Source organism: Gossypium hirsutum, chromosome A12, assembly GCF_007990345.1.
Source record: "Gossypium hirsutum isolate 1008001.06 chromosome A12, Gossypium_hirsutum_v2.1, whole genome shotgun sequence".
NCBI lineage: Eukaryota > Viridiplantae > Streptophyta > Magnoliopsida > Malvales > Malvaceae > Gossypium > Gossypium hirsutum.
This window is the reverse complement of record NC_053435.1, coordinates 12,708,940-12,730,867: the sequence shown is the minus strand read 5'-3', so window position 1 is coordinate 12,730,867 and position 21,928 is coordinate 12,708,940. Positions and strand designations below refer to the sequence as shown.

At 36.6% G+C, this 21,928-nt stretch overlaps 1 protein-coding gene across 4 annotated transcripts in view; it reads left to right on the top strand.

The window, feature by feature from the left end:
* LOC107936190 (ABC transporter C family member 12) overlaps positions 1-20,805 on the top strand; it is a 79,661-nt gene extending 58,856 nt beyond the window's left edge. For all 4 annotated transcript variants that reach the window (XM_041083950.1, XM_041083949.1, XM_041083952.1 and 1 more), the window contains 12 exons: positions 9,076-9,243; positions 14,451-14,591; positions 15,007-15,207; positions 15,345-15,443; positions 15,523-15,675; positions 16,256-16,650; positions 17,201-17,381; positions 17,763-18,086; positions 18,498-19,251; positions 19,396-19,517; positions 19,724-19,969; positions 20,225-20,805. In XM_041083950.1, coding sequence (XP_040939884.1) covers positions 9,076-9,243; positions 14,451-14,591; positions 15,007-15,207; positions 15,345-15,443; positions 15,523-15,675; positions 16,256-16,650; positions 17,201-17,381; positions 17,763-18,086; positions 18,498-19,251; positions 19,396-19,517; positions 19,724-19,969; positions 20,225-20,515 — 3,075 coding nt within the window. In that variant the 3' untranslated portion in view covers positions 20,516-20,805. The remainder of the gene's footprint in view (positions 1-9,075; positions 9,244-14,450; positions 14,592-15,006; positions 15,208-15,344; positions 15,444-15,522; positions 15,676-16,255; positions 16,651-17,200; positions 17,382-17,762; positions 18,087-18,497; positions 19,252-19,395; positions 19,518-19,723; positions 19,970-20,224) is intronic.
* Positions 20,806-21,928: the final 1,123 nt, after the last annotated feature.

The following is a 21,928-nucleotide window of genomic DNA, read 5'->3' as shown; positions in this document are numbered from 1 at the left end:
GGAGACAAGGAGAAAAGTAATGTTAAAGCCAGGGTTTAAAGCTAATGATGATAATTCTGCTCTTGTAACTATTAAAAAAAATGATGATAGTGAAAAAAAGAAAAAACCTTGGTGCGATCACTGTAAAAAATATTGGCACACTCGTGAAACGTGTTGGAAGCTCCATGGGAAACCGACAAATGGAAGGAAAAAGAGTGGCAATGGTCGTGGTTCACAATCAGGGGATAGTAGATCTTTCCAAACAACTAATGGAAATTATGAGGGCCAAAGTTCTCTAGAAAGGTCTCCATTCACTAAGGAACAATTAAAGCATCTACACAAGTTTTTCAATCACCACAATTTCGGATGAATTCTTCTATTCCTAACTCATCCAATAATCTTTCTTCCTCTTTGCCCAATCAAGTACTAATTTTTCTATTTTTTCCAATGTCAAGCCTTGTAAAACAAACACATAGATCGTTGATTTAGAGCTAGTGATCACATGACTAGCAATCATTTCTTTTTTCAACTTACACACCTTGCACAGGAAACAAAAAGATCAAAGTAGCAGATGGGTCCTTCTCGGCAATAGCCGAGAAAGGCACTGTTAAAATTTCATCTTCCTTGGTTGTACATGACGTTTTACATGTGTCAAATCTAGCTTGTAATCTCATATCGGTCAGTAAATTATCCAGTCCTCAAATTGTCATGTTATATTTGACTCTTTTATGTATAAGTTTCAGGACATGGTCTCAGGGAGGATAATTGGCAATGCTAAAGAATTTGGTGGAATTTACTTTCTTGAAGACGACCATCTAAGTCAACCAACAACTACTTTATGTTTAAATTCTGTTTCTGATTTTGATAAGGTTATGATTTGGCATTATAGGGCTTAGACATCCTAATTTTTATTATTTAAGATACTTGTTACTTAATCTATTAAAAATAAAAGTCCTTCATATCATTGTGAATTTTGTGAATTGGCTAAACATCATCGGTCATTCTTTCCACCTCAAAAAAATAAAGCCTCCAAACCTTTTCGTTAATTCATAGTGATGTTTAGGGACCTTCAAGGGTCTCGACTTTTTCAGGAAAACGTTGGTTTGTCACATTTATTGATGATCATACTCGACCTTGTTGGGCGTTTTTATTAAAAGATAAGTCTGAAGTTAAAAATGTATTTCAGTCTTTTTATGCTATGGTGAAAACACAATTGGTGTGAAATAGAAGTATTTCGAACTGACAATGGTGGGGAATTTTTTAGCAACCAATTAGGTGTTTTCTTAACCAAACATGGAATAGTCCACCAAAGTTCTTGTACAAATACACCACAACAAAATGGGACTGCAAAAAGAAAAAAACCGACATCTTTTGGAAGTAACTAGAGCCTTGATGTTGACTAGTCAAGTACCAAGTTATCTTTGGGGCAAAGTCTTGTTAACAGCTACATATCTTATAATAGAATACTCAGTAGAACTCTAAATTATAGAACTCCTTTTAGTCTCTTTAAAGATAACTTTCTAACTCAAATTGATTACAGATTTATCCGTCCGAGTTTTTGGGTGTAGTGTTTTTGTTCATCTTCACAACCAAGGTAAACTAGATCCTAGTGTCATGGTTGCGCATGGGAGCCCGCAACCATGACACATCTGTGTGATCCATCAAGAAGAAAGGAGGTCATTGGCCCAATCGGACCGGCCCGTTGCTTGAAGAGATTGAAGGCCATCTACAAGTTAAGACAAATATGGAAACATGATCTTATAAGATATTATTTTATAATATTACATATCTTAAATAAGATATGTAATCTTAGAAGATATGATTTTATATTCTTAAAGATTTGATGGTAGGTGCCCTTTAATCGTAGCCGTTGATGTACTTAATTTTGTACCGTTGAGAGGCTCTACTATAAATAGAGACCTCTTCCCTCATTGTAAAGCACTTGAGTTTGAGTAAAAAGAATCCTTGAGAGCATTCACTCAAACTTTTCTCTCTTGGTTCTTATTTTCCCTGGCTTGTTCTTATCTCATTCTTCTTTCATCTTGTTGGCTTTGAGTTGTGTTTGGGAGGAATTCTGTTGAATCCTTCTTTTGTGGAAGTTAGGCTGACTTAGGCATTTTTGGAGTAAGAAACTGCCTAAGGCCGCACGGATTCTGAGGCAAGAATCTTAAGTTCGTGACAGTTGGTACCAGAGCCAGTTCGAAAGCACTTTTGAGATATGTCGAAAGAAGTTGTTGATCAGAATGAGCCAATTGAGACCCGTGGGAGGGCCAGAAAGGCTAGTCGATCGAGGGATATGCTGTCGAGCTTGGAAATTCGAGTGGTTAATCTCGAGGAGTCCGTTGGTGACATGAAGGAGACACTCGAAGTGGTCCTAACCCGTATGGAGGAACTGAGGGAAGATAGCAAGGAGTTTGTGTTGGACTCCCTCAGATCCACTTCGGACAAACTGACAGGGAGGGACAAAGCTCTTGAGGCTCTGCTGACTACCATGAAGGAAGAGATTGCTGAGCTTAAGGGGGAGCTCAGAATCTGTAAGGCTGCCCTGGGAAGTGGGATGTTGGCTTCGGGACCGAAGCAACGTCATGTGGATGTTCCAAAACCCGAGAAGTTCAAGGGGATTAGGTCCGCAAGAGAAGTGGACAACTTCCTGTGGGAATTGGAGCAATATTTTCGAGCAATTGGCATTGAGGATGATGCCACCAAGGTAAACACCGCTTCAATTTACTTTTCTGATGTTGCTCTCTTGTGGTGGAGACGTAGGTCCACGGATGAGAAACGTGGAGAAACGACCATTGGAACTTGGGAGGAGTTCCAAAGAGAGTTGAAGAAGCAGTTTTATCCACAACATGCCGAAAAGGAGGCTCGTGCTAAGTTGCGTCGACTTACGCAACAAGGCACTGTTCGAGATTATGTTCGGGAATTCAGCGAGTTGATGCTTCAGATCTCAGACTTGAATGAGAAAGAAGCATTCTATTGGTTCGATGATGGTTTAAAATGTGGGACAAGCAAGAGTTGCGTCGCCTAGATATCACCGAATTGACCGAAGCTATGGCTAAGGCAGAAAATTTCTATGATGTTGGGGGTAGAAAGTTTGAGAATAATGATTCTTTCAAACCCAAGTCGAGACCCAAAGGCAATGGTGGGGGAAACAAGGATCAAGGGGAAAAGAATGACGAAGGCCCAAAGTCTAGTCAAGGTAAGCCTTGGGATAGAAAAGGACCAATGAAGTGCTTTCTTTGCCAAGGCCCACATAGAATAAGTGTCTGTCCAAAGAGAGCCGCTTTTCATGCCATGGAGGCACGCGAGGAAGCCGAAGATGACACCAAAGCCTTAATTCGATATTATGAGGTGTCGAAGAGAAGTTAAGCAATGGTTGATGTTTGTGGACATCATCGTAGCTGGCAGAAGATTGAATGCACTTGTTGATACTGGTGCGTCTGATTTATTCATGTCCAAAGAAATGGCAAAGGAACTTGGCCTCAGAATTGAGGAAGATTCGGACGATCAAAACGGTGAATTCAGAAAGCATTCCCATAACAAGAGTGCAAAGGGTAGAACTCAAACTTGGCAGTGGATACCTTAAGTCGCTTGTGTCCACTGCAAGTTTGAGTTCTACCCTTTTGCCACTCTTGTTATGGGAATGCTTTCTGAATTCACCGTTTGATTCGTCCCGAATCTTCCTCATTCTGAGGCCAAGTTCCTTTGCCATTTCTTTGGACATGAATAAATCAGACGCACCAGTATCAACAAGTGCATTCAATCTCTGCCAGCTACGATGATGTCCACAAACATCAACCCATTGCTTAACTTCTCTTCGACACCTCATAATATCGAATTAAGGCTTTTGGTGTCATCTTCGGCTTCCTCGCGTGCCTCCATGGCATGAAAAGCGGCTCTCTTTGGACAGACACTTATTCTATGTGGGCCTTGGCAAAGAAAGCACTTCATTGGTCCTTTTCTATCCCAAGGCTTACCTTGACTAGACTTTGGGCCTTCGTCATTCTTTCCCCTTGATCCTTGTTTCCCCCACCATTGCCTTTGGGTCTCGACTTGGGTTTGAAAGAATCATTATTCTCAAACTTTCTACCCCCAACATCATAGAAATTTTCTGCCTTAGCCATAGCTTCGGTCAATTCGGTGATATCTAGGCGACGCAACTCTTGCTTGTCCCACATTTTTAAACCATCATCGAACCAATAGAATGCTTCTTTCTCATTCAAGTCTGAGATCTGAAGCATCAACTCGCTGAATTCCCGAACATAATCTCGAACAGTGCCTTGTTGCGTAAGTCGACGCAACTTAGCACGAGCCTCCTTTTCGGCATGTTGTGGATAAAACTGCTTCTTCAACTCTCTTTGGAACTCCTCCCAAGTTCCAATGGTCGTTTCTCCACGTTTCTCATCCGTGGACCTACGTCTCCACCACAAGAGAGCAACATCAGAAAAGTAAATTGAAGCGGTGTTTACCTTGGTGGCATCATCCTCAATGCCAATTGCTCGAAAATATTGCTCCAATTCCCACAGGAAGTTGTCCACTTCTCTTGCGGACCTAATCCCCTTGAACTTCTCGGGTTTTGGAACATCCACATGACGTTGCTTCGGTCCCGAAGCCAACATCCCACTTCCCAGGGCAGCCTTACAGATTCTGAGCTCCCCCTTAAGCTCAGCAATCTCTTCCTTCATGGTAGTCAGCAGAGCCTCAAGAGCTTTGTCCCTCCCTGTCAGTTTGTCCGAAGTGGATCTGAGGGAGTCCAACACAAACTCCTTGCTATCTTCCCTCAGTTCCTCCATACGGGTTAGGACCACTTCGAGTGTCTCCTTCATGTCACCAACGGACTCCTCGAGATTAACCACTCGAATTTCCAAGCTCGACAGCATATCCCTCGATCGACTAGCCTTTCTGGCCCTCCCACGGGTCTCATTGGCTCATTCTGATCAACAACTTCTTTCGACATATCTCAAAAGTGCTTTCGAACTGGCTCTGGTACCAACTGTCACGAACTTAAGATTCTTGCCTCAGAATCCGTGCGGCCTTAGGCAGTTTCTTACTCCAAAAATGCCTAAGTCAGCCTAACTTCCACAAAAGAAGGATTCAACAGAATTCCTCCCAAAACACAACTCAAAGCCAACAAGATGAAAGAAGAATGAGATAAGAACAAGCCAGGGAAAATAAGAACACAAGAGAGAAAAGTTTGAGTGAATGCTCTCAAGGATTCTTTTTACTCAAAACTCAAGTGCTTTACAATGAGGGAAGAGGTCTCTTATTTATAGTAGAGCCTCTCAACGGTACAAAATTAAGTACATCAACGGCTACGATTAAAGGGCACCTACCATCAAATCTTTAAGAATATAAAATCATATCTTCTAAGATTACATATCTTATTTAAGATATGTAATATTATAAATAATATCTTATAAGATCATGTTTCCATATTTGTCTTAACTTGTAGATGGGCCTTCAATCTCTTCAAGCAACGGGCCGGTCCGATTGGGCCAAATGACCTCCTTTCTTCTTGATGGATCACACAGATGTGTCATGGTTGCGGGCTCCCATGCGCAACCCATGACACTAGGATCTAGTTTACCTTGGTTGTGAAGATGAACAAAAACACTACACCCAAAAACTCGGACGGATAAATCTGTAATCAATTTAGAGTTAGAAAAGTTATCTTAAAGAGACTAAAAGGAGTTCTATAATTTAGAGTTCTACTGAGTATTCTATTAATAAGATATGTAGCTGTTAACAAGACTTTGCCCCAAAGATAACTTGGTACTTGACTAGTCAACATCAAGGCTCTAGTTACTTCCAAAAGATGTCGGTTTTTTTCTTTTGCAGTCCCATTTTGTTGTGGTGTATTTGTACAAGAACTTTGGTGGACTATTCCATGTTTGGTTAAGAAAACACCTAATTGGTTGCTAAAAAATTCCCCACCATTGTCAGTTCGAAATACTTCTATTTCACACCAAATTGTGTTTTCACCATAGCATAAAAAGACTGAAATACATTTTTAACTTCAGACTTATCTTTAATAAAAACGCCCAACAAGGTCGAGTATGATCATCAATAAATGTGACAAACCAACGTTTTCCTGAAAAAGTCGAGACCCTTGAAGGTCCCTAAACATCACTATGAATTAACGAAAAAGGTTTGGAGGCTTTATTTTTTGAGGTGGAAAGAATGACCGATGATGTTTAGCCAATTCACAAAATTCACAATGATATGAAGGACTTTTATTTTTAAATAGATTAAGTAACAAGTATCTTAAATAATAAAAATTAGGATGTCTAAGCCCTATAATGCCAAATCATAACCTTATCAAAATCAGAAACAGAATTTAAACATAAAGTAGTTGTTGGTTGACTTAGATGGTCGTCTTCAAGAAAGTAAATTCCACCAAATTCTTTAGCATTGCCAATTATCCTCCCTGAGACCATGTCCTGAAACTTATACATAAAAGAGTCAAATATAACATGACAATTTGAGGACTGGGATAATTACTGACCGATATGAGATTACAAGCTAGATTGACACATGTAAAACGTCATGTACAACCAAGGAAGATGAAATTTTAACAGTGCCTTTCTCGGCTATTGCCGAGAAGGACCCATCTGCTACTTTGATCTTTTTGTTTCCTGTGCAAGGTGTGTAAGTTGAAAAAAGAAAATGATTGCTAGTCATGTGATCACTAGCTCTAAAATCAACGATCTATGTGTTTGTTTTACAAGGCTTGACATTGGAAAAAATAGAAAAATTAGTACTTGATTGGGCAAAAGAGGAAGAAAGATTATTGGATGAGTTAGGAATAGAAGAATTCATCCGAAATTGTGGTGATTGAAAAAACTTGTGTAGATGCTTTAATTGTTCCTTAGTGAATGGAGACCTTTCTAGAGAACTTTGGCCCTCATAATTTCCATTAGTTGTTTGGAAAGATCTACTATCCCCTGATTGTGAACCACGACCATTGCCACTCTTTTTCCTTCCATTTGTCGGTTTCCCATGGAGCTTCCAACACGTTTCACGAGTGTGCCAATATTTTTACAGTGATCGCACCAAGGTTTTTCTTTTTTTCACTATCATCATTTTTTTAATAGTTACAAGAGCAGAATTATCATCATTAGCTTTAAACCCTGGCTTTAACATTACTTTTCTCCTTGTCTCCTTCTTCTTCCTCTTTTTTTTTTTTTTTTTTTTTTTTTTTTTTTTTTTTTTATATCTCTTTAATTACTTTTTCCTTGTTCCTTTTTTAACCTCAGCTTTTCTAAATCTGAATAGGTGTCTTTCACAGCGTCCCAAACATCTTTAGCAGTTGGAAGAAAAGAAAAGGTTTATCTACGGATGCTTCCATGTAATTAATAAGCCACACAATTATCATAGAATTTTCTGACCTCCACTTGCTCATCTTTGGATCGCCCACTTGTGGTCGCTCAACTTCTCCATTTAAATGACCTAGCTTGCCGCGCCCATCAATTGCTAATTTTACGGATTGCGACCATTCCAGATAATTCTTGCCATTCAACTTGTGAGATGTCAGTGGAAAAGAAAGGTGAGACGCCTCTGTCCCTTGAGTCATTGTACTCTCGGTAGTTGTTTCAACTGTAGAACTTTCTTCCTCTATTTGATTGCTGGATCTCTTATCTCCAGTGAAGGCTGTTTTAACCATGATGTTACTAGAGATTTTAACCTATCTCAGAGCTTTGAATAAAATTGTACAGATCTTATTAACTAAAGAATTGAACTTAAATACAGAAAAGAGTCTTAATTCTAATTGGGAAAATAGTTCCCTATTCTAATAAACTACTAAAACATAAAAGAAAATAGTTCCCTTATTCTAGTAAACTACTAAAAGACAAAATAAAAATATTTCTAGAATATGAATAAAACTTATCTACCCAAATAAGATTTATCTACCTAAATAAATTTAAAATATATACATATTTCAACATGATGTTCTGCCAACTTAATTGTAGTTTAAACCCTGTCTGTGAAGTTTACTGATAACTAACCTCCATAACTCATGCAGTCTACTTCTATTGGAGAAAAGAAAAAAGAAAGAGAGCAAAAGAGCCTCAAAGAATACATAGTTAGAAAAACTAAATTATTAGATTAAACGTTCTCACTGAGAAATCTGCCAGCAAGGCAAGCAAAATGAATTTAAATTGGGAAATCATTTTCCATGTCAATGATCTTATGATAACTACTGTCATTGAAGATGAAAATAATTTAAATCATCTATCTGATGATTGATCATGTGTTAACTGATTTCTGTTTACACATGGAGAAAGACTATTGTGGTTAGCAAAATGCAAAAGATGACCAAGCAAAGACTAGAGTGGACTGACATGAGGTCAATCTTATGAATGAAATTCTAGCTGCTGTGGACACTGTGAAGTATGGTCTAATTCAGAAAGCACTTCCTTAGGTTTCACTATATTATCTTGATATTTGACAGTGATTGCTGATCTGTGCTTGATTACTTTTCAGATTTTATGCATGGGAGAAGTGCTTTCAGTCTAGAGTTCACAGTATACGGAATGATGAGCTGTCATGGCTTTAGAGAGCTCAACAACTATCTGCTGTATGATAGTTGAATTATAATATTGCTTCTGAGTGTCTGTGTTTTTTATGTGAACATTCCAAAACATAAAACGATATTTCTAGTTGGCATGCGAAAATTACCTTTCACCAATAGTTGCACTTGCTTTTTGCTCTGGAAAATGCAGTTATTGGTCATCAAACATTATCCTGGACATGCAATGCTTCGTCATTTGATATATTTTCTTTTCTAAGGGAAATGTGATTTTGGTGGCCAGTGGCCACCAGCATAATATTTGAACCTCCATTTTAAGCAAGTTTCCAGGAATTGGTGGCCTATCTTGTGACTACAAATCCATGATTTATAAACTAGATGTTATAGTATGTATGTCAGTTATGCAAGTTGCATGCAATGTAAACGCACTTTAAATGCTTATTTATTTATGTGGCTAATCTTAAACTGCTCTTGTTGGAGCAGCTATTGATGCTGCTAGTCTTCAGGCTACAAAAACTATGACTGTTTTACCATATTTTGTTTTAATAAGTTGCCTTTTGTTGCAGTTTAACAGATTCATATTGAACAGCATACCAGTTGTTGTAATAGTAGTTTCATTTGGGATGTTCACTTTGCTTGGTGGGGATCTGACACCAGTAAGGGCATTCACATCACTTTCATTGTTTGCATTGCTACGAATTCCTCTGGAATGTCTTCCTAATTTGTTAAGTCAGGTTTAACTTACTTCACCCCTTACATCATTATATCTTGCATAATGTAATTGGCTTACAGCTGTATATTCTTCATTGCTGAAATCTTATTGGAGGGAAAACTTTTATAGTTTATTTCTCAGGTATTTATTTTTTCGTTTATTGAGAATTAAGTTTCATGCGGTAAATTTTTGTACCTTCAGTAGTTGTTCTCATTTATCAAAGTTCTTAAGAATCAACCTGATACGGGGTTGCGCGCGGACTAAGATCGAGTTGCCAAGTCACGAGAAACTCCTACGAAAACCCTAAACAATTAGATCTGAAACGAAACAGAAAATTAAAAGATTAGATTTTTGAATTTTCAGATCTGAAATAAAATCCCCAAATCAGCAAAGAATCAAATTGAGAATAGAAATAAGTGTTAGGGTTCTTGAAACCCTCAAGGAGATTGTGATTCTGCCCAATTGAACACCAAGATAGTTTTCCCCAAATTTCGACAATCTAATTTTACCCAAAAAGAGTATGGAAAAACCCTAGAAATTGGGGATTTTTGGGCTGATTCCTTAAGATAGAAAAAGGCTGAAAACACAATAAGAACAGAAAATAGATTAGATAATGATTCAGCACAAGTAGAAATAAAGAAAGAATTGACAGTAAGAAATTAAAAGATAAGTCCTAAGAAGCCTTGAAATCTCGAAAGATCTCACAACTCCCTTCAAACGGCTCTAATCTCCCCTCCAAAGAATATCAATGGCAAGAAGAAGGTTGAAGATAGCTCCCACAATCAAAAAGATTGTTAAACAACTTCTAAAGAAAACTCAAGAGAAAATCCTTGAAGAACTCAAAGAGAATTTTCACTCAAATCAAATCTGAAATTTTCAATGTAATTGTAATGTAATGTAGGGTGGTTGGCCAAGCCATATAAATAGGCCTTTCAAATGTTTTCCTAATTTAATTAGAACACTAAAACTAAAACTAAAAAAAAAACTCCTAATTATTTTAATATGGAAATTCGGCCAAGGGTCTTTTATTTGGGACTCTTGGATAAACATTTAAACTAAGTAAAATAATAAATAAATAAAAATAAAACTTTACAACTTGGGCCACTTTGACAATTTGGCCTGATTTTCAACTAAGTATAGGTGGATTTCTTGATTGGGCTTGGAATCTTCTTATTGGGCCTTGCCCTCAAGAATTTGGGCTTTTGTGACTCGTATCATTCCCCCTTCCTCAAAAAGATTCGTCCTCGAATCTGAAAAATCAAATGAACTCGACTTTCCTCTATCGAACGGGACTAATGGCAATTGAGTCCACTGAAAAGAATATCCATGAGATAGTAAATAGCAACGGAAACAAGCTTGTAGTCCAATCATAAGCATAACAGAACAGGTATAACGCATGTGAATGGACAGATTCAGATTACCATGCAAACAATCTAATTTACTCACCACTGCCTCGTCAAATATTTGAAACAAAGATGGACATGTTTTAAGGCATTCAGTCGTCTCACATTGTTCCCGCAAACCATGAATAAATTGCGAGTAATAAATCAAATGGTAAACATAATCGTCACAAGTAGGTATTTGAAAAGATTTACATGGTTCACAGAGTTGCATAATCATACCATGCATTAATCGACGGTCTATAGATTCACTCACACATGCATTATCAAAAACAAGAATCTTTTTATCAACCATCAAAACAGATAGATCATCAATAAATAAAATAGGACAGTCAAGCATGTTTCGATCTAAGTGTTCATCAACACGATCTTTATCACTATCCGAGGAGTACAAAAGTGTTTCAAAGGTTTCAAGCATCTTACCTCGATAAGCAAAAGAATAAGGGTCGATTTTACCTTTTTCATTTAAAACAAACCTTCGTTCATCGGGGGCATAGTGTAGTCGAATCTCCGTTGTTGAGTTAACCTTTGTCAAATGGAACTCAAACTTCATGTACAACCACATAAACTGTTTAAGGCACGAATATAAATTGAAAACAAATTTGGAAAATTTCGTTACCTTATTCTCCAAAACAGATTTGGACAAATTCGAGGATTTTACACAAGGTAAATCAAGAGAATAACAAATCACGCTTCTTTTTGTAATGACTTTATCAACCACAATCGAAGAGTAACAATTAATCGGATCAAAATGAGGGGATCTTTTAAGAACTAAGTCACCAAAAGTTTTATTAATAATTTTCAAATCTGCACTGGACTCGGTTTCTAAAATTTCCTTACCTCGCTTACCTTCGGGATCATGTAGTGTGATTTCATCTTTGCCTAAGTTGATCGTATGAAAGCGTCTTTCATTTGAGAGGTATTGAAGTTGAAAGTTATCTTTCGATCTTTCGGGAACCTGAAAAGTAGCAACACAAGAAAAATTCATATCTTGGTTAGTGGAAACATTCCTCACTAGCCTTTCCTCGTCTTTTTCTAACTCATTTTCTCTTCTTTCTTCAACTTCTTTTTCAATTTTCTTTTCTGTTTCACATTCCTTTTCACTCTCAATCTCTTTTTGCTCTTTTTCATTCTCTTTTTCTTTTTTCTCACTTGTTTTAACAGAATTTTTCAGTTTGATTTGGTCCTCATGGACTTATTCCAGAGTGAGCGGCACTAAGGTGAGTTTCTTTCCTTGATGCTTGAAAGAATACCTATTGGTACGACCATCGTGAGTGACTTTTCGATCCAGTTGCCACGGTTCTCCTAGCAACAAATGGCAGGCTTGAATAGGCATTACGTCGCACACAACTTCGTCTTGATACTTACTGATAGAAAAGGCGATGCGCACTTGTTGAGTGACCCTAAATTGGCCTTCGTTGCTAAGCCCTTGTGGTTAAGCAAAGCTTTTCCACCATCGTCGTGCTGGCTATGTTCGAGCAACTTTCACCATCAATAATAACTCTACAAAGCTTACCTTGTACGTGGCAGCGAGTATGAAAGAGATGTTCTCGTTGCTGCTCGCTCTTTGGTTTTGCCAAAGATGATTGTCCATGATCATGACAATCATCATCCATTCTAGGGACACGTTGAGGGTTGCACCTATGGGGCTGGTTATCCCTATCTTTCTTAATTGGATCTCGATATTGATGTTTTTGATTCACTCGTACCTCATTCAAAGTAGTATTCAATGCTTGAAGTGTAGCATTTATTTGTGTGATTGCAGCAGTATGTCTGTCTAACTGTTGTTGGACTTTCATAAGTGCATCATTATTATCACCTTTAGACATCTTCAAAACCTGTAAAAAATAAACACTCAACACTCAAAAATAAAAGTTAGCAAACCTCACCATTAATCACTCAAAAAGAAAAATCAAATTCTCAATGAGGTCGAATTCAATCTTGTGAGTTTTTTATCAGAGTTTATATCAACCAATTAGAGAGTGTGAACCAAACTACCAAAGAATCCTAATTTGCACTAGGATGCCAAAAACTGACGAGACACCAAGTGATTCGTGTTGCACCGAGGAAGGATTGTGCACACGTTTAAATCCTACTAACACAAGAAACAAGAAGGTGTTAGATATTTTAAAAGGATAATAAAAAGCAAACAAATGAAAACCTACAGCTAAGAATCAATAAAAATTGCTGAAAACAGAAAACCCGAAAAACTATGGAGTAACTTGACAACTTCGTTCGAGGTGTTCCTGATCTCAAAAAATCACAAATTAAATCTCGAATGTCCTTAAATATTTGATTTTTGATCTGGAAAGTTTGGGCACCAAACTCAACCCGCTGAATTTTTTTTAAATTTTTATTGGATTTCGTCTTTTTTTCGATTTTTTTGACTTTTTGACTGATTTTTTTGCGGGAATAATTTTTTTATATTCAATCACAGTGCCAAACACATGTATGTAAAATTTCAGATCAATCGGACAACGTTTACCCACTCAAATGAATTTTTTTTTGAACAAATTTTCTGGGTAAAACTGCCGTTTATGCTTTAAAAATAGAGATCAGTTTAGAAATCAACCAAGAACACCCAAAACGCCCAAAATCTGATACCAAATGATACGGGGTTGCGCGCAGACCAAGATCGAGTTGCCAAGTCACGAGAAACTCCTACGAAAACCCTAAACAATTAGATCTGAAACGAAACAGAAAATTAAAAGATTAGATTTTTGAATTTTCAGATCTGAAATAAAATCCCCAAATCAGCAAAGAATCAAATTGAGAATAGAAATAAGTGTTAGGGTTCTTGAAACCCTCAAGGAAATTGTGATTCTGCCCAATTGAACACCAAGATAGTTTTCCCCAAATTTCGACAATCTAATTTTACCCAAAAAGAGTATGGAAAAACCCTAGAAATTGGGGATTTTTGGGCTGATTCCTTAAGATAGAAAAAGGCTGAAAACACAATAAGAACAGAAAATAGATTAGATAATGATTCAGCACAAGTAGAAATAAAGAAAGAATTGACAGTAAGAAATTAAAAGATAAGTCCTAAGAAGCCTTGAAATCTCGAAAGATCTCACAACTCCCTTCAAACGGCTCTAATCTCCCCTCCAAAGAATATCAATGGCAAGAAGAAGGTTGAAGATAGCTCCCACAATCAAAAAGATTGTTAAAACAAATTCTAAAGAAAACTCAAGAGAAAATCCTTGAAGAACTCAAAGAGAATTTTCACTCAAATCAAATCTGAAATTTTCAATGTAATTGTAATGTAATGTAGGGTGGTTGGCCAAGCCATATAAATAGGCCTTTCAAATGTTTTCCTAATTTAATTAGAACACTAAGACTAAAACTAAAAAAAAACTCCTAATTATTTTAATATGGAAATTCGGCCAAGGGTCTTTTATTTGGGACTCTTGGATAAACATTTAAACTAAGTAAAATAAATAAATAAATAAAAATAAAACTTTACAACTTGGGCCACTTTGACAATTTGGCCTGATTTTCAACTAAGTATAGGTGGATTTCTTGATTGGGCTTGGAATCTTCTTATTGGGCCTTGCCCTCAAGAATTTGGGCTTTTGTGACTCGTATCACAACCTGTTAGCCAGACAATAAAACTGGTTTGTCACTCAACAACTTAATAGATGTCTAAGAAAATTTATGATATTACGGCCATGAATGAAAAATAAGCTTAAAAGGTGTATGTATTTAGTTTTTAGTTGATCATTATTTGCAATGTAATTGCTACAATTTTCAAGATTCGCCAGTCATTAGCTTAATGGAGTTATTAAATAGCTTCTATTGGATTCTTGACAGTCTAATCCTTGGTTTTTAGGTTGCAAATGCAAATGTATCGTTGCAACGTCTTGAGGAGCTTTTCTTAGCTGAAGAGAGAGTTCTAGCACCAAATCCACCTCTTCAGCCAGGGCTTCTAGCCATCTCAATTAAGAATGGAAACTTTTCATGGGATTTAAAGGTCATTTTAAAGTTCTTTTCTTGTTTTTATACCTCTCAAATTATGAGTCAAGTGCTTTCTAGACTGGAATTCTGTATTTAATATTGCTTGTGAAGGGTTTTACTAATCATCAGTCGATAAATTTGGTTTGTCTCAATTCTTTGTAAGTGACTGGAAAGACGGAACGCAAGTTGACTTTTTAGATATTTTGTTCTGTCTGAAGGGATCGACTGTAGAATTATAGCTTTGGATACATAGGACATGATAACTTAGAAATAGCAATAGCAGCTTAGTGATTTACCATGCACTACTTCCTGCTTTATAGTGAGGAAGATCTCATGCACTTATTAACCTTAACATTGTTAATATTGCAAGATGCAACTTTTCTGGATAAAGACAATTTGGAATTATTTTTTTTTATTTCTTCTTTTTTCAGGCAGAGAAGCCCACTTTATCAAATATCAATCTAGATGTACCGGTTGGCAGCTTACTCGCAATTGTTGGTGGAACTGGAGAAGGAAAAACATCCCTTATATCGGCGATTCTAGGGGAGCTTCCTCCAGATGCAAATTCAAGTGTTGTTATAAGAGGGACTGTTGCTTATGTTCCTCAAGTTTCATGGATTTTTAATGCTACTGTAAGTTGCAGCGTTGCTTATGTTCATTATTGATGTTTACTTCCATTTCAATTTTCTACAGCTTCCAATTTTCTTTGACTAAGAAATTTTCCTTTCTATAGCATGCTTGCTTATATACTTAAAATTTATTTTCACAGGTTCGTGACAACATTTTGTTTGGGTCTAGCTTTCAACCAGAACAGTATTGGAAGACAATTGATGTGACAGCTCTACAGGAGGATCTTGACATCCTTCCTGTTACGTGAATTTAAAACATCTTGTAATTTCTTTTTCTACCATGGAATGTCTCCTTAACTATTTAACATTGTCCTTCAGGATCATGACCTCACTGAGATCGGTGAAAGAGGTGTGAACATAAGTGGTGGGCAGAAACAGAGAGTTTCCATGGCTAGAGCTGTCTATTCCAATTCAGATGTGTACATATTTGATGACCCTTTAAGTGCCCTTGATGCTCATGTTGCAGAACAGGTAACTTGTTTACTCTGATTAATGCAATTTCTTTCACATTCTACCTGGAAGCATGAAGGTTTGCGTCAAACCGATATGAATCTAGGGCTTCTGTTGGATACAAGAAAACTAAGTGAGGCTAAATGTTCTGGTTAATAAGGTCAAAAAGGTGAACATAGCCAAAGAATTTTAGTTTTTGTGTGAGATTTGATAGGTTTAGAAGTTGAGGTGAAGAAATGAGATTTACCTAGGTGAAGAAATAAGAGCAGCGGTGCTGAAATCTTATATGAGGATAGTTTTTTTTTTTTTTAATGTAAAGATCACATAATATATAGACTCCTAAGATTCTAGTGGGAAACTATAGATCTATTACTTCTTTTCCAGAAAGGATGAGGAAGCTTTTGAATAAATTGGGCTTAAAATAGGTCCAAAGCCATAAATGAAAAATGACAGCAGGAAACCCAAAGAACATAAGCCCAAATATTTCTCGTATATTCTTTCCACATTACCTTTTTCTTTCTAATGTATTTTCAACCTTCGTTGATCTGAAAATAGATTTCTTGTGGTTATGCTATATGGTCTAATCTGAAGTCATTTGCAGGTTTTCAACAGGTGTATCAAGGAAGAATTACAAGGAAAAACCAGAATACTTGTCACAAACCAGCTGCATTGTCTTCCACATGTAGACTACATCCTTGTTGTCTCTAATGGTGTAATTAAAGAAGAGGGTACCTTTGAGGAAGTCTCCAGAAAAGGAAGGATATTTCAGAAGTTGATGGAAAATGCTGGGAAAATGGAAAAACAAGAAGGGAAGGGAGATGAAAGATACATAGACATGGAAAACTTAGAACCAAATTCCAATAAGATGGTTGAGAGTAAGATAAATGATATTCTAAAAGATGCAAATGCTGCAAACAGGAGGAAAGGCATGAAAGCTACACTTGTAAAGCAAGAAGAAAGGGAAACAGGTCTGGTCAGCTGGAATGTTCTTATGAGGTAATATAGGATAACACCCTATACTCATTAGTACACTAAACCTCATGCTTTTCATATTAACTTTGATTTTAATAATTGCTTCCATCTTATTAAAGAAATAGAGAGAAAAAGGCTAAGAGAATGTGCTCTGTATTTTATGAAAACTGTTCTCCCTTTAAATAGCAAGGGAGAAAGAAAAAAGAATCAAATAAAATCTAATCAAATCCTAATAAAGGAAAAAGAATCAGATACTGAAAATAAGAGATTACATAAAATGACACAATAAAGAAAAAAAAATCTTAACACAGGTTTCCTAAAAATAAAAGATATGAGGTTGTCCATGTGTAGTCCCCCTATTAAGCTACCAAATGATACAATGTTACATGGTGTTATCTCTCATCAATTAACTATTAGATTTCCTATGATTTTTTGCTTGTGTCGAGTCTCTCCACCTATTGACAATAGGTTTGAGGTTAGATGCTTAACATAATTCACATTTAAATCAACTGCACTTCACATCAATTCAACTTGAGATGGGCATAGAACCTATTTGTCTTTTACTGTTTTGCAGGTATAAGGATGCTATAGGAGGCCTATGGGTGGTTGTGATACTTTTTACATTCTACTTTTCAACTGAAGTTCTTAGAATTTTAAGCAGCATGTGGTTACGCTTTTGGACAGATAAAAGTGCTTCAAAGAGTTATAAGCCTGAATTTTACATTCTCATTTATGCGCTTCTAGGATTTAGTCAGGTTGGTGCATCTTTTTCTGCATCTAGTAAGTGGTTTGTATTGATATCTATTTATACTCTGCTTATCTTATCAAGAAAGCTAAGCGATGGCTTAGCTTTAAATACGATTATTCAAAGAACAAGTTATCTTTTTAAATGAGCAGTAATTTTGTAGGATATAACTTTTATTTACTGTAAAATATGCAATGAATGCAGTGATATGGAGAATAATTCCTAGAAGTAGATAAGCATAAGCTAAACAGCATAACATGTTAGGCATTTTCTCTGGTCTGTCTGTCTGTCTTCCTGCCAGAACCAAAAATTGATTCATAAAGCAATAGCTGTTTCATCTTTTATTTTAGTGCTTATTACAATGAGTTACTTACCATTTTAATGGATTCAGGTAACTGTGATTCTGACAAACTCGTTTTGGCTTATTACTTCAAGTCTCGGTGCAGCCAGAAGATTGCATGATATGATGCTAAATTCCATCCTAAGAGCTCCAATGTTGTTTTTCCAGACTAATCCAATTGGGCGAGTAATCAATAGGTTTTCAAGAGATCTAGGTGATATAGATCGTAATGTTGCCACTTCTATGGATATGTTTTTGAATCAGTTGTGGCAGCTTCTTTCAACTTTTACACTGATAAGCATCGTGAGCATATTTTCATTTTGGGCCATCATGCCACTTCTCATCTTGTTTTATGCAGCCTATCTATATTATCAGGTATGCTCCATAATTGTCAGTTACATGTGGAAATTTAAGAAAAAAATACTTTCTAATTACCAGACCTATATTACCTGGACTCAGGGGTGTGTTCCTTGTATATGTCTGCTCAATTTTTTCTAAGTTTTTCCATATATTTGGAGGACTAGACCTCATACCATGTTTGAGTATTTTTTGGACGCTGGTACTTTGGGAAAATGAATGTCCAGATGACAAAGGTTGAAAGTTGAGACTTCTTTCTAGCATCATAATTTTCATCTGTAAATGCCATTTTATTTTCCTAGTTCAGTATGTATATAAGCAAGTATTCTACCTTAGTTTCGTGACATTTAAGTATTCTTTACTGATTATTATCTTTCTTCTAGCACAGATATTCTCTTCTCAAATTTCAATGACCATTTGCTTTTGCAGAGCACATCTCGTGAAGTAAAACGCTTGGATTCTATTACCAGATCACCTGTTTATGCACAATTTAGAGAAGCATTCGATGGCTTCTCATCCATTCGTGCATACAGAGCTTATGATCGGATTGCCAATGTTGTTGGGAGGTCCATGGATAATAATATCAGATTCACGCTGGCAAAAACTAGTTCAAATCATTGGCTGGCTATAAGATTAGAAACTCTAGGAGGCCTCATTATTTGGTTAACAGCAACCGTCACTGTTCTGCAGAATGGAAGAGCAGAAAACAAGGCAGCATTTGCATCAACAATGGGTCTACTTAGTTATACATTAAATATCACTAGGCTATTGAGTGGTGTTTTAAGACAAGCAAGCAAAGCTGAGAACAGCTTGAATGCTGTGGAACGTGTGAGTACATATATCAATTTGCCTCCAGAGGCTCCAGACGTAATCGAGAGCCGCAGTCCTCCACCTGGTTGGCCATCATCTGGGTCAATTCACTTTGAGGATGTTGTCCTACAATATAGACCTGAACTTCCACCGGTCTTGTGTGGATTGTCCTTTATTATTTCTCCAAGTGAGAAGCTAGGGATAGTTGGAAGAACTGGTGCAGGGAAATCCAGCATGCTGAATGCTTTGTTTCGAATTGTAGAGCTGGAAAAAGGAAGAATCTTGATTGATGGTTGCGATGTTGCCAGATTTGGACTGACAGATATGCGGAAGGTTCTTAGTATCATACCACAATCCCCTGTTCTTTTTTCCGGTAATGAATTTAACTCTTGATTGTCCTCGGCCAAGTTCTCGTTTTATGTTTTAAATTATTGTGCTTTTATGACACAATATTTGCTAGAGAATATCATCCGACATTAAAGTTTCTCATCTTAATGGTCGTTTTTAATTTATTCAGGAACTGTGCGATTAAACTTGGATCCGTTTAATGAGCACAATGATGATGACCTTTGGGAGGCTTTAGAAAGGGCACATTTGAAGGATGTCATCTTGAGGAACTCTTTCGGTGTGGATGCAGAGGTATTAAATAGAAAAATAGTCAAAAATAAAAGGGAAATCATGTATTTCTGCAAATATTTGCTTGAATTCTATGTCTATTAAGCTTTTAATGGTATTTAAAGTAAACCTTAATATGTATAACCTTTTGTGAATGAAGAAACTTATGTATATATTAATCAAAGCAAGAAGTGAAGTGTTGAAATAATATTCTCATCGTCTGCCTCAAGGTTTTGGAGGGTGGGGAGAATTTTAGTGTTGGGCAGAGACAATTATTGTGTCTTGCCCGAGCATTGTTGCGAAGGTCAAAGATTCTGGTTCTTGATGAAGCAACTGCAACAGTGGATGTTAAGACTGATGCTTTTATCCAGAAAACCATTCGTGAAGAATTCAAATCTTGCACCATCCTGATTATTGCTCACAGACTAAATACCATTATTGACTGTGACCGGATTCTTGTACTTGATGCTGGTCAGGTGCTCCTTCTCACTTGTGTTATTCCCTTCATATTTCTGGCTTCTTTTCCTTTCTGCAAAATTTCCATTTCATTTAATAGATTGCTTGTAGCTGTATGATATCTTCAAGGCAAGATTGACTCCATTCTCAGAGTGACTTGGCAAATATTTACCAACTATATACTTTACTGTGCCTGATTAAGTTGCCTTTTGATTGGGGAATAAAAACGAAGATACTCACTGGTGCCTAGATAACTTCTGATGTTGCTTTTTCAGGTTCTAGAACACAATACTCCAAAGGAACTGCTAGTTAACAGAGAAAGCGCATTCTCGAAAATGGTTCAGTGTACAGGGCCTACAAATGCCGAATACTTACATAGCTTAGTTCTTGAAGGTGAGGAAAAAGGGTTCAGTAAGGAACATGCCACGCAGTTAGATGGTCAGAAGAGAGGGCAAGCTTTACCCCATTGGATTGCTGATGCACAGTCTGCCCTACCCGTTAGCCTCACTTCTTCTCTAAATGATTTTCAAAGATTTGATCCTGGAGATTGGGAAAATCACATATGATGACTTTGGTGACTTCACTAAAGCCCAAGCCCAAGCCTAAGCCCAAGCTCAAGCTCAAGCTCAAGCTCAAGCCTAGAAAGAAGTTGATGTTGAAGCTGTCATTGCCAATGATCTTAAGTTGTTAGACGAACCAATAGTTTCTATCCGAATGAGTCACAATCATTGTACATGTATATTGCTAAGCTATTATTGGATGTTAGGTGTCCACACTTGCGGCCATGAATTTCCCGGATATGCTCATGAACTATTTGATTTGAATTACCCTCCAATTGATGACAATGGTTAGCTCACATTCGGACTACTTTTTCCATCGATAGATGTCATGAAGAGAAGAACTGGGGATTACAACATTATAGTCATCAAATTTCAATGTCATAGAGTCAATGCTAACATTATGCATGTAAATGCATTAAATATGACTAGGAATGCATGTGACAGATTTGAGTAGCCTATATACAAAAGAAACATATGTGGAAAATTTACATATATAACAACCCGCATACATGCGTTGCAACAAGGGTATCGAAAGATCATTCAAAATTGGATTCTAGCTTAATTTGTGATTCCATCATTGCATTGGTTGTATCAAATTTGCACATGCCCCTTTTAGTTTTAATTCTCGAGATTCGGAGCAGATATCATTATCCCATCTCATACAAGAAAGCATGGTAGGTGAAGTAAAAGTTTATGAGGTGATTATATGATGATCGGGTGCAATCGTACAACTAGCTACTAATTTTGTTAAAGGAATGCATATATTTCATCGTTTATTCTAAACATTCAAGTTGCTATTGTTGAAGTTTTCTGGACTTTAAACCCATTGTTCAAAAATGACACATTCTTCTATGGTAAGTACAAGAAGTAACTGTTGGTGGTTGTTTCTTAGGATTGGAATAAAAACGTTGGTCCTCTTTTTCCTTGGTAGAGCAAGAGATGGAGGAGGCTTGGGCATTCTTTTTGACGTGTTTATGATTATATGTGGCTCAGAATATTAAGGGATTATGTTTGATATCTAATGAAGCCACGAGAATTTTGGCTACAATACGAAATTTGGGGAATGTTCGAGGTAACCACAAGAATATCATGTCTTATATGTTTGAAATATCATCCAGAACTTCATAGGGATTCTAGAATCAAGAAATGAAGTTGTAATAGCTTGTTTTTAGTAGTGTCGGAAATAATAGTTTCAGGACCACAAATCCGACAAGTGAGTTATTATTTAATATTTATTTAAGGTTTATGGGGTTATATTAGAGTTGTATTAAAGTTTTGTTAATAAATTTTGAAGTTTAAATGGTTAATTAGGTAAAAATGACTAAATTGAAAAAGGTGCAAAAGTTGAATTCTATTAGTTAAAAGAACTAAATGACTATGGAAAGGTAAATTAATGGACTTAGATGGTAATTATACCAT